Below are 12,945 nucleotides of genomic sequence, written 5' to 3' on the forward strand. Positions count from 1 at the left end.
TGACCTTGGGCAAGTTCTTTAAATCTTTTTCTGCACTTTCCTTATATGTCAAATTGGGCTAATAATGCTTACTTTTGGGCTGTTTTAAGGATTAAATAAGATAACACCAGTAAAGTCCTTAATAAACTATCAGTGTTTGTTTATTCCTTTCTCCTTTCCCTTGCATTGTAATTGTTTGTTTACCTGTAATGTCCCTTAGCAGATTGTGGGGTTCTGGGAGGCAGGTATCTATGCCTTATCCATCATTTTACTCCCAGCAAGGAAAATGCCTGTCTTATAAGTGATATTTAATAAACACTTGCTGAATAAATGAAGACACCCCACATTGAAGAAGATTGTATTGCCCCTTTATTTGCGAGTCATACAGGCACATATCCTTTAAAAGAAATCAAATAATCAGCCAGACAGTACAGCTTTTGTCAGGCTAATATACTATCGTGCAAAGATACTATACACAGTCAATCATTAGATTTGGGTGGGAAGCCTATTTAACAAGGAGCAGTGCACAAAGGAAGTAGGGCTGCTTTTCACAGTAGCTTAATATATTTGCAGTGATGAGAATTTTTGGAATGCAGGGCACACTCAAACTTAAGTGTGCAAGCACATTCCAAAATTAAATTTCATTTACTATTTTTCCTGCTCTAACAGTTATCACAGCCTTATAAGGGCAGACTGTAAATACTGTTCAATAAACAGGGAAGCCAATAATTACCAGACAGCTTCACTCATGTTGTCGATTGCATTATAAACTTTTCAGGCATTCTAAGAAAGCCTGATGAAAGCAGGAAAAATTCTAAATCCATGACCTGTTTGAGATGTTCACAAATGTTCCATTCAACAGTAAGAGACACCCTCCCCCCCCCCCCCCCCAACTGCAACCCCTCATTGGGATTTAGGATTCTGGCAATGCATTCCCCCTTTGTCCTTATTTAAATCAGCGAAGAGGTGGCAGCCATACAAAACTCACCTGGGGTGTATAGTTCTTTAGGGATTTTTATATAATAATACTTAGTAAATGATAAAAACAAAAGACTGTTTCATAACAATATTAATTACAGGAAAGCTTTATAAATTCTTGACTTTAGAGGCCCTTTTGTTACACATAGGGTCTCATGGTAGGGGAGGGGAACCAGTGAGGAAGGGATTCACTTTGGCTATAGGAGATTTTACAATCTCGTGACATAGATATATATATAAAAAGTGGAAACGTTTGACTCAAATTCCCCTGCAAGGACACAAAAAAATTCTTAGCTTTTTGATTATACATATAAACCTATATTTTCTAGTTACAATGACGTAATTTAATTTATAATTTAGCTTTTCATAATACCTCGTTAAAATACATTGTTAGTTCTGTTAAACATATACACTTATTTGCAAATCCAGTACTTAAAATGAACAATTTTCTTCTGTACATGTTTAGCAGGGCTAATAGGTATACGGCACTCTTTATTAAGGAATAGGATTTGAGTATCAACAATTGCTGAAGTTCAGTATTTTTATGCAGTGTTCTTTCTGCTTTTATCATAATCACATTAAATCTTTAAGGATACTGACATTCAGTAAGTAAAGTTCAGAGACATATTATTTTAGCTGCTGAATCAAATTCATACATAACACTATAGTATTATAAACCTTTAAAAAAAAACGTTTAAATCTGCACTAGTATAGACCATTTCTATTAGAATAGGTCTACTTGGGAATAGGAAGGAAAAAGACAGCTTTAAGTATATATGTTTTTCTTTGTGGTGCAGAATAGGAAGATAAAGACATTATAATAGTATCTTGCTGCCTCTCACTAATGCTGGCAATTTGGGGATACACCAGAAAAATAGATATTATCCAATTCAACAACTACATGTAACTATATGGAGGTGGGAGTTGGCTTAGGTCATGCTAAGTGGCAGCAGCTTAGACCTTGTATCCGTAAAATAAAACATTTACATATTATGACCTAGGTCTGCAAGCATTACCAAGGAATATTTTTTTTTAATGTTTTGGCTATATAGTTCACTCTGAAAGAAGAGTTGATTTGATGCTTGAGGTACACCACCTTTCTGTTACTTAGTAGTGAAATGATGTACACTCTCCTGCAGTTAAATATTGGATCAAAAAACCATTTCAGTCATTTGATTAAACTGTAGAATACTAAATAAGTTATTTCTACAGAAATCTCTGAAGGGAGCAAAAAAAATCAAATAAACTTAAATAAACATTTTAAAGGGTAATAAACCAATTGCCCTTGAAAGTCAAACAGTATTTGCTATGTTGTAATCCTGTTCACCATTAGGCTGCAGTTGGACTATGACTCTATGTTTATTAATTTCATTTTGTGCATCACTACTGTCAGTGTCTTCAGTGTCATATTCCTCATAGTGTGAAGATTCTGTCATGTTCTGATGTGAGATTCTGACAAAGCTCCAAATGACTGGGCACTGACAGAAGCCAAAGGTCTAAGTAAAGGGGTATGTTCTGACATGTTTTCTTTTTAACTACTGTGTCAAAGTCTGAATCACCTTGAGAAGGAACAACTTTTTGCTTGCAGACTGGACAGGTTTTTTTGGTTTTAGTTAGCCAAGGATCTACACACTTGCAATGAAAAGCATGGGAACAGGGAAGGATTCTGAGCTTGTCTCCATCTTCATATTCATCCAAACAAATGGCACATACGTCATACTCATCTCCACTCTTGAATTTATGCATAGGGAGTTTCTTAAGTTGATCTTTATGAAGTCTATTTCTTCTAGCTCTGTGCCGATCCTGGACAATTTTTGTGATCATGAAAATGACTATCAAGATGAGATAGATGCCCACAGTGATAAGGAAGGGGATGAGGTAGTATTCCACAGGAAGACTAAATTCTGGAACTAAAATAATGTGGCCCCCTTTTTCATATGTGAATTCATCTTTCAGGGAATTAGCTGATGATTCACCAATGAAGACCGATGGAATGTCAATTTTCTTTAACTTATCAGTGTCGTTGCATCCCATGCTAATGAGGTCATCAGAATCAACATTGTGAACTATGGCGGCTTTGAATTCTGCTCTCTGTGCATTTAAAATCTTTATATCAAAATTGCAATCAAGTCTTCTAATTAACACGATGAAAGTGCCAGATGAATTATCTTTTAGTGGTGGAGGCACTTTAGGTTCACAGGTATTCTCTGGTTTTGAATTAATCAGAAAACCCTTTAAACCTTCAGTTGGAAGTCTATAACCAAATTTTGCAGGAAGGTCATCAAAAGTCTGAGATGCATTTTCAAAATTATATGCTAAAATGCCTGCTTCTACAGGCGGTAGGTTTAAGAATGCAAACAACTGGACGGTCAAGATGGTGTAGACTTGAGTGGCCGACAGCATGAGCATTCCTATAGAGAGCAGCATCTCATTTAAAAATCTCCTGGGAGCTCCTTGCTCACCCGCCACGTCGCTAAGGGAAAAGCCCCTACCCAGCCATCTTCACTGAATATCCGCACCGACTCCTAAAGTCCAGAGCCGGAGCCGGGATCTCGTGTCATAATTTTATTTGTTCAAATGCAAGCTTATATAAATTTAGAAAAAAAAGAAGAAAGAAAAAAAAATCTGAAAGCACTAAGAATTTATTCTAAGCACATGTGAAATTCACTAGTCCAGAGAATCTAGCATAGTGCTGTATAACAGACATTCAATACGTAAGCACCTGCTGATTTGAAGTATATCCTGGGGAGCCCTGAGTTTCAGTGTCCTTCTCCCCTGTAAGCTAACACAATAGCCAACGTCAAAATCCCTTTAGCCCAACTTTAAATAAGATTCCTAAAGCAGAAAGCCTGCAAGCAAGAATATTTTACAGCTCCCAGCAACCAGGAGAGGAACTGATTTAAAGGATTTGGTGGTCTTAAAAAAAAAAAAAAAGCTGGTGGGGAGACTCCACCCAAACATTCCTCAGGAAATTGAATGTTTGCTGTGTAAACATGAGGTAGTCAAAGATAACACCTGCTACTCTCAAAGACGCCCAGGAGCTACCGTCGCCACCTCCTGGTCTCATCCAGGAACTTCTCAGCAAATGCCGGAGCCGTTGGGTTTATTTGAAACACCAGCACAACCAATCACTTCGCATCTGAGGGCGGAGCGCAGCGACCAATCACCGCCCCACTGGAGGCTGCAGCCTATGAGAAGGAAGTTGACATCACGCGCCAATCGGCATGGCTTTTAGAGAGAGCACCTCGCATTTTGAATTGGCTGTGACGGCGACCCGCGCAGAATGGCGGTCCAGGTGAAAGCAATCGGTGCTTGACGTGGTGGAACTTCCAGGCTTGTTTTCGAGGGTGGTGAGGACTCTGTGAGTGTGGTGGAGAGGGGGGAGTGGGCGAGCGGCCCCGGGGCGGCGGGCCTCTGCCTGCGTCCGGCAGCCCCGCCCCGGTGACCGCGAATTCCGGCGCCACCGCAGGGCTTCCCCTTACGGTCCCTGGCGCGGAGCGGGAGCCCTGAGTCCACACGATTGCCTGGCATCTTCACCGCTCTCCTGGCGGGATCCTTTACTGGAAGAGGGTCTGTGGGTGAAAGGATGGCGTGGGAAAGGGAGTCTTGGGCAAACTGCACTGTCCTTTGAGGCTCTGGGCTGGCAGCTGCAGCCTTTGGGGCTTATCTTAAGAGTGCTCAGTGGTTTCACTCTAAGATTCTTCCGGACCTCTTCCCTTGTGGGAAGTTTAGTTTTTATGTAATCGAGCCCAGTTTCCTCCTCTTCACCCCTCCCCAGCCTGCCCTCCCCTCCTCGTCCCCAATGTTTTTTATGCCTTAGTGGTTAAAAGCGCAGCCTCTGGAATCCGGCGGATTTGAATCCCGGCTTTACCGCTTATTTACATTGTGGGAAGTTGCCTAGCCTCTGTCCCTAGGTTTCTTCATCTTTGAAAAGGAAATAATTACCTGCCTCTTGGGATTGCTGCAAAGAAGTAAATGGCTTAGAGCAATACCTGCTACACAGCGTTAAATAAATGTTAGTTATTGGCCATAATGTCATTATTGTTTTAACAGTAATAATACCAACATGTCCAGTATTACACATTTTACCTTTGGGATGAAAAGGGGTGAATGTGCAGTTAATATATTTAGTCAGAAACTCCTCGAACGTGTTCTTGTGTGAGAAATAAGCTGTATAGGTTTATGAACTAATCCTATTATGCTTTGTAAAAGCCTCTGGAATGTATGAATGTGAAAAGAAGTGATTAGTGTATTTCAGTTTATAATCAGATTGTTGGGTGTTACACCACCAATTTATCAAAAATTTTCTCTAAATTTTGAAGCTGTTTTAGCAATAACTTGAAACAATTTTTAAAAAGAGAAGGCCTATGTAAGAAAAAATTTAAACGCAATTGGTGTTTTTGATTAAAACTTCCCTTCTCTGATCGTTAGAACAGGTTAGTTCATCTCTTGACATTTTTTTTAGCCTTCTTTTAAGTGGACATTGAATGAAAGTCTATTTAGAGCCTTTTCTTATTTCCTGGAAGCCCAAGAGACTTAAAAGAACTATAGCAACAACAAAAAACTAATAACTGGATAGAAGTTATCTTTGATTCTAAATAAAGACTCATGTACAGATGTTAGAGCTTTGGAAAGCCTTAGAGCTTGATATGTTTTTTTAAAGATTTATTTTCTATTTATTTCTCTCCCCGTGCTCCCCCCCCCAGTTTTCTGCTGTGTCCATTCGCTGTGTATTCTTCTGGGTCTTCTTCTATTCTTGTCAGCGGCACCCGGAATCTGTGTCTCTTTTGGTTGCATCATCTTGCTGCATCAGCTCACCGTGTGTGCAGCGTCACTTCTGGGCAGGCTGAACATTCTTTTGTGCTGGGAGGCTCTCCTTACGGGGCACCCTCCTTGCCTGTGGGGCTCCGCTACGTGGGGGACACCCCTGCGTGGCACGGCTCTCCTTGCGTGTGTTAGCACTGCGTGTGGGCCAGCTCCACACGGGTCAAGGAGGCCCTGGGTTTGAACCATGGACCTCCCATGTGGTAGGCGGTCACTCTATCAGTTGAGCCAAGTCTGCTTCCCATTAGAATTAGAGCTTGATGTTGATGTGTGGTTTGACAACAAGAACTGTCCACATTGTGAATATTATATGAAAATAATAATTATTTCCCATTTACTTTATTTTCAGATATTATTTAGTTTTGTTTAAAGATTTATTTTTTATTTATTTCTCTGCCCTCCCCTGTCCACCCCCCCAGTTGTCTGCTCTCTGTCCATTCGCTGTGTGTTCTTCTGTGTCTGCTTATATTCTTGTCAGCAGCACCCAGAATCTTTGTTTCTTTTTGTTGCATCATCTTGCTGCGTCAGCTCTCCTTGTGTGCGGCACCACTCCTGGGCAGGCTTCACTGTTTTCATGCGGGGCGGCTCTCCTTACTGGGCACACTCCTTGCGTGGGGCTCCCCTATGTGGGGGACACCCCTGCGTGGCTGGCACTCCTTGTGCGCATTAGCACTGCGTGTGGACTAGCTCATCACACGGGTCAGGAGACCCTGGGTTTGAACCCTGGACCTCCCAAGCCAAATCCGCTTCCCAGATAATAGTGTCTTTATAGAAAAGGAAACAGACTCAGAGAGGTTGAGTGACTTTCTTTGGTTCTTGCTATGATAATTAAAAAATGATTAATTTTCCTGAATTGCAGGTATAGAAGAAGACTTTCTACTGCTTATTTTCACCCATTGATCATGTTGTTGACGTGTTTTTATTCATATTTTATTTTGCAGCCAACATAGAAGAGTATAAACAATGGCTGACAATAGTATATTAACGTCCACCAGTGGGAGGACTAGCTTGGCAGACTCTTCTATTTTTGATTCTAAAGTTACCGAAACTTCCAAGGAAAACTTATTTATTGGATCTACGTCATATGTTGAAGGTAAACATATTAACTGTTTTAGAATACTGAATTGCTGTTTTAATCCTAAACTTGTAATTTGGGACTCTCCTGTGATTAAACTGTAATACTAGCACTTCAACAGCTAGAGTACAGGTACTAAATAAATAGTTGTTGGCAGAATCTCTTTGAACATGTTATTGTTTGAATTAATGCTTCTCAACCTTAAAGAGGGGAATATCCTATTACTGGGTTTTGCTTTTTCTGTATGTGAAGGCAGTCAGTTTGTAACATTGTTAGCTAGGGTCTATTCCGTTATGACTCATTAGGTGAAAAGCCACTCCTTCCTTCCCTTACTACTTTCTTAAGAGGGTCTTTCCTCAATAGTGTCTCTTGAAGATGAAGATTATGGCGAGATAGCGAGTGCTTTCTTCGCTTCAGAGGAATGCTGATATTTAAATACCCTACTACAGTAATTTTCCTCTTTCTCTGAAGTGATGATCTATGGCTAAGTAATTTTCTAATAAATTGGGAATTGTCAGCTTTGTGGAAATTTCAGGCAATTTTGTGATCTCCTTAAATGGGGAAGACATGCTAGATATAGCCAAAGGAGGGATTCCTTAGGAACTACTCATTTTGATATTAGTGTCTGATAAACATATTTAAATATTTTTAATTTTAATAGAAGAAATGCCTCAGATTGAAACGAGGGTCATCTTGGTTCAAGAAGCTGGAAAACAAGAAGAACTTATAAAAGCCATAAAGGTATGAAGTTTTAGATTTTTTTTTTAAAACACTATTTTCCTTCCATCAGTGTGTAAATGGTTTCATAGTTTTCTTAATCTTATACTTAAGTCTCTTTTTCACAGACTATTAAAATAATGGAAGTTCCTGTTATAAAGATAAAAGAAAGTTGTCCTGGAAAATCGGATGAAAAATTAATAAAAAGTATTGTTAATATGGTAGGTCGAGCATCTCATTGCATGTGGCATGCTACACTTCACTTGATTGTATTATTCCACTTTTTGGTGATTGGACGTACATTAGGCACAAAGATATATTTTGTGTACTCTGAAACTAGGTTTAATACTTAATTATTTTTTAAAATTTGGGTCTTTCTGAAATCCCAAACTATAGCATATGTTGTAAAATATTCTTTTTTCTCATTAGTTTTGTTCACTTTAAATTCTTACTGTATTTCCAAAATTATAAATCAAAAGAATTAACAATCATCAGGGAGTTTGCCTTAGCATCAGAAATACATCTAATTCTCTTTATCAGCCTTTCAGATAAAACTCAGATAATTTACTGACCAATTCAGAATTTTCCTTTAAATGGGTCTGTTCTTTTTACATGAGTCATGTAGGTACTTAAGTATATTCATTCCTTTTTTTGTAGATGTGTAGTATAAATGTTAAATACTTAATTTCCTTTTTCCCCTTACATTTGCTATACTACAACTACGTACATACTCCACATCTCCCTCTTATTTCTCTCATTTATACTAAAATGATTAAGTTAATCTACATCCATTATATAAGTATTAGTATTTCTTTTCTTATTTTTCTGAAGACAGTTAATTTGTGCAAGAAAAATTATGTGCACGGCCTCTTTTTATTGATCAAAATAAAAAGAAATAGTGGATATCTTTCTAATACATATTGACTAGTAAGCCATAAATCAGAAGCTTATGCCTTTATAATATTGATCAAAAACTTAAGATCTTAACGTGGAGATATATATATATATAAATACAAATAAATAAAACATGTCAATTTAAAGTAATTCTGATTATTGCATAATTTAAAACTTAAACTTTCTACAAATAATTTTTTTTTCTGTAACAGATTAATGGCTGATATCAAATCACTTTTAGGCCTTATTTACAGTGGTACGAATTAATTTGTAAATATATAAATGCTTTTTATTTCCAATAACTGCATGAAAAAAAAAATCAAGGAAATTAAAGTGCCCTTTGTAAAGATGGAATCAGTGGAAGAATTTGAAGGTTTGGATTCTCCAGAATTTGAAAATGTGTTCATAGTCATGGACTTCCAGGGCTCTATGTTTAAGGACTTATACAAGGCTGATTGTAGAGTTATTGGACCACCAGTTGTATTAAATTGCGCGCAAAAAGGAGAGGTAAGAAATAATATACATTTATTTTGATTTTTCAAGGTTACATTTTTATTAATGAGTTTTGTGAATATTCATAAGCAGAAAAATCCTGTTAATTGTTTAGAGTCTGAAATATTATCAGTTAATGCATGATTTTAAATCAGGGAAATTAATTTTAGCTATTTGTTTTGAAATAGCATTTCAGTACAAGGGTTGTAGTAAAATTAGTCCCTATTCTTTAGTTTTCTTACTATGTTCTGATATTCTTATTTCTTTAAAAATGCTTAGATCATTGTGTTTCTGTTATAGATGCTATTGCTAAGCACATGATGATTTTTAACTTTCTAAATGCTTTGATTCAGAGATATTGCTTTCAAAAACCAAATGAACTTTTTCAAGACCAAAATTGTGAAAAAGAATCTTCTTGCATGATGATGGGAATCAAATCTTCCCCTGTGTCTCTGATATATGTAATCATTCATTAAATTACTTACTACCTCCATTTTTTCTGGCTAAAAAAATTGGAATTATGTTTGGCTCAAGTATATGTATTATATTTACCTGGTATTTATTATGAACTGTCTTTGACTTATTTTAATCATGTTAAATGGAAGCATTTACAATAGTTTATGGAATCTGAAATCTTTGCTTATTGATAATATTTCATATGTTTCAAAATATATTTTGGAGCAAAGTGTTTGGATGTAAATATATTCTTTATGCTAAAATTTCAAATCAAATATGATTTAGGAATTATATGTACATATTGATTGGGATATTATGGGGGATTTTTTTTTATTATGGAACTAGCATTCTGGCATTTTGCTATTTTTTGTTGCATATTGAAAAATGCCACTAAATCTTTGGATTGGGAAAGTTGATTGCTGCGGGAGAAGTATGTTTAGCTCAAGGAAAGTAAAGTAGGCTCACAGATTTCTATATAAAGGAAACTCACAGATTTAAAATTCTTGTATCCTTTAGCCTTTGCCGTTTTCATGTCGGCCACTCTATTGTACAAGTATGGTGAATCTAGTACTGTGCTTTACAGGATTCAGAAAGAAAGAAGAACTAGTAAGTATTTTAAAACAATTTCCATTCAAAAATGTTTTTCCAGTAAAAGAAATTTAAATTGGCAGGTTTGTGAGTGTGTGTGTCGTTGTGTCATGGTTTTAATTTAAAAACTTGGAAGGAGAAAACCTTACGGATATACCAGTTTTTTAATTATGTAAGGAAAATATTTTGAAGTGCCTTGTAAAGAAACTAATGTTTTTGGCATATGAATTACAGAAAAATTTAATAACTATCTGATCTATTATCTTTCTTCAGTATCATATCTGCCTCATTGGCTATTTGATATTTTTGATTATACTTTGCAATTTTTTGTTATATACAAGTTTAATCTTAAATATTCTCACTGCCCAAGAGAATTATAGAAATTTTTACCTTTTTTTTTGTTTTCTTGTTCACAAAATTTTCTATGTTGGAGCTAATGAGTGTTAGTATAATTTTGAGCACTGAAATGAATAGAAGTTAGTTAGATAAAAGATCTTCTGGTGTGGAAAGAATCTTGATATGCTCTAATTGGTACAGAATAAGTAATGTGTTTGGGTAGTTTGAAAGCCAGTTTATTCTTTGTGATTTATTAACTTTAATAAAAACAAGTAAACCGGTTTAACTAGTTTTGTGTGGTGAACTTTATTAAACTTATCTCTGTGCTATTTTGCCTGTGCCAATTGGTAAACTAGTCTTTTCTTTAGTGTTTTCTTTTGATATAAAATATATCAAAATTATATAAAAGATATATAAGATATATCTTTATAAAAAATAGCATATGAATCTATAAATAAAGTATTCAGTAAACGAAACGAATTGTTAATGAATTGTAAAATTTTAAAATTTTATTCAAATTAATCATAAAGTCAGTATTACTTGTTTTTTCTTTTGAGGTCAGATTGGTGACATTGGTCCATCACATGGGTGGAGTTATTCGAAAAGATTTTAATTCAAAAGTTACACATTTGGTGGCAAATTATACACAAGGAGAAAAATTCAGGGTATGTAAACGGGTATTTTTTGCTTACTTCAGTGGTATAATTTTGAGATTTGTTTAATAATAGCACTCTCCTCTTGCCTTTTTCTTCCATAATTTATTGAGAAATTCCATTTTTGCTGTGAGTACATTCAGCAGTCCCTTGTGTTTTTATGAGACAATGGAACTTGAGTGAGTCTGAAAGATGAGTAGGATCTCAGGGGTGGGTAGATGGACAGCATTGCATGCCGGCTATTTTGAGCATTAGTGAATGGGGCGTCAGGAAGTGATGAGAGCAGATATTTCACTATTGCCTAGGTGTTCTTTATAAGAGTGTCTTGAAAATTGTAAAAGAACAGGAGCTAGTACTTTTATTAAGATTGAAATCTTAGTTTAAGGTTCACTTGAATATTTTAGGAAGAGTTTGTCACTTTGTTCCCAACCTGCCTCACAGAGTATTTGTGTAGCAAACGGCAGTTTTAAGGTAATCTTAAATTCCTGGGAGGTCTATTTACCAATTCATACCTAAGCTGTTAGTGACTTTAATCAGATGTTTTGTTCAGTAGTGCTAACTTGGGGGTCACTGATTCAAGAATGGAAACATGAAGAAAGGAGAAATAGAAATATGATAAAAAGATAAAATTAATCAATTTCAGAGCTATGTGTATTTAAAATAACGAAATTGGGCACTGGAAAATGTTTAAGTTATTTTAATCTAAATTGTACTGATTGAAAGTTTTTTCTTCTAATTTTTCTTTATATTTTATCACAAACCAGATGAATGGTCATCTAAATCTGCAACAACAGTATAATTAATATTTCTTAGAATTTCCATTAGTACAGTTATTTACGGTGAAAATTCATCATAATGTTTACATTTTTAGGTTGCTGTGAGCCTGGGTACGCCTATTATGAAGCCAGAATGGATTTATAAAGCATGGGAAAGGAGGAATGAACAGTAAGTTTTTAAAATCCAGTAGTTCATTATATAAATTAAATTGATGTTAAAGAATAACATACGTGTCAAAAACCTAAATTCATTGATTGTGTAGAGAAAGTGAATTCAGTCCTTTGAGTAGCTTAAGGGTTAAAGTATGGTAGGAACAAAGTTATAAAAAATTTATAGAAAAAAATTGAAAGACATTGTTGATGGTGTTCGACTTTCCTTGTGAAATAATTTTGATTATGACGAACTGTAGAATTATTAGATATTAGCTTAGGGCATAGCGATGTTTGAATTGTGATATAATTTTTATTTTATGTTTGGTTATATTTTAATTGTAGGTTGAAACTCATTACTTCATTTTGCAAAACTTTCCACCCTTATGATTCCTTGCTACGTACTTCATCATTACTTTAGATTTCATGTAATGATAGGGCCCTGGAATGCATATGAAATTTTGAGTAAGAGCACAAATTTGAATCTTTCTGTAACGGTTACCTGTGACCAAATGTTGTGAGTGCTTACTTCTGGGGTGACTTGAGGACAGTCAATTTTTGCTTTTACTGCAGTGTTTGTTTACATTTCAGAACAAGTTGTAAAATATTTTCAATAAATGGAATATGCTAAGACCCTTGAATTACTGCAGATTTGTAAATTGATATGCCTAACTTAGTTGAATTTAAGTTAAGCTGGTTTTAGAAGAGTGCATTTTGATTTTAGGGATTTCTGTGCAGCAGTTGATGATTTTAAAAATGAATTTAAAGTTCCTCCATTTCAAGATTGCATTTTAAGTTTCCTGGGATTTTCAGACGAAGACAAAACCAATATGGAAGAAATGACTGAAATGCAAGGTGAGTTTTGGCATAATTTAAAAGTTATATGTTTTATCCACTAGGCCTGCTTAATCATTTTTTGGTTAATCTGAGCATTTAAAAATTTTGGGTTTGCATAAATAGAAGAATATTCTTCTACTGTAAGGTGTTAAGAATATGGTGATACATGGGGAAAATATAACGAATGTAA

At 35.7% G+C, this 12,945-nt stretch overlaps 1 protein-coding gene and 1 pseudogene across 6 annotated transcripts in view; one reads left to right on the top strand and one right to left on the bottom strand.

The window, feature by feature from the left end:
• ECT2 (epithelial cell transforming 2) overlaps nt 1–12,945 on the top strand; it is a 134,249-nt gene that overhangs the window by 52,692 nt on the left and 68,612 nt on the right. For 2 of the 6 annotated variants that reach the window (XM_058295327.2, XM_058295326.2), the window contains exons 2-9: nt 6,723–6,874; nt 7,518–7,597; nt 7,702–7,794; nt 8,792–8,974; nt 9,932–10,021; nt 10,897–11,004; nt 11,864–11,937; nt 12,643–12,773. In XM_058295327.2, the coding sequence (XP_058151310.1) occupies nt 6,745–6,874; nt 7,518–7,597; nt 7,702–7,794; nt 8,792–8,974; nt 9,932–10,021; nt 10,897–11,004; nt 11,864–11,937; nt 12,643–12,773 (889 nt within the window). In that variant the 5' untranslated portion in view covers nt 6,723–6,744. Of the gene's footprint in view, nt 1–4,149; nt 4,319–6,722; nt 6,875–7,517; nt 7,598–7,701; nt 7,795–8,791; nt 8,975–9,931; nt 10,022–10,896; nt 11,005–11,863; nt 11,938–12,642; nt 12,774–12,945 lie in introns of those variants that run through there. The other 4 variants (XM_058295325.2, XM_071214617.1, XM_058295328.2 and 1 more) reach the window with 4 other exon arrangements.
• Nucleotides 2,250–3,457, bottom strand: LOC101432930 (E3 ubiquitin-protein ligase RNF13 pseudogene; annotated as a pseudogene).

Source organism: Dasypus novemcinctus, chromosome 4, assembly GCF_030445035.2.
Source record: "Dasypus novemcinctus isolate mDasNov1 chromosome 4, mDasNov1.1.hap2, whole genome shotgun sequence".
NCBI lineage: Eukaryota > Metazoa > Chordata > Mammalia > Cingulata > Dasypodidae > Dasypus > Dasypus novemcinctus.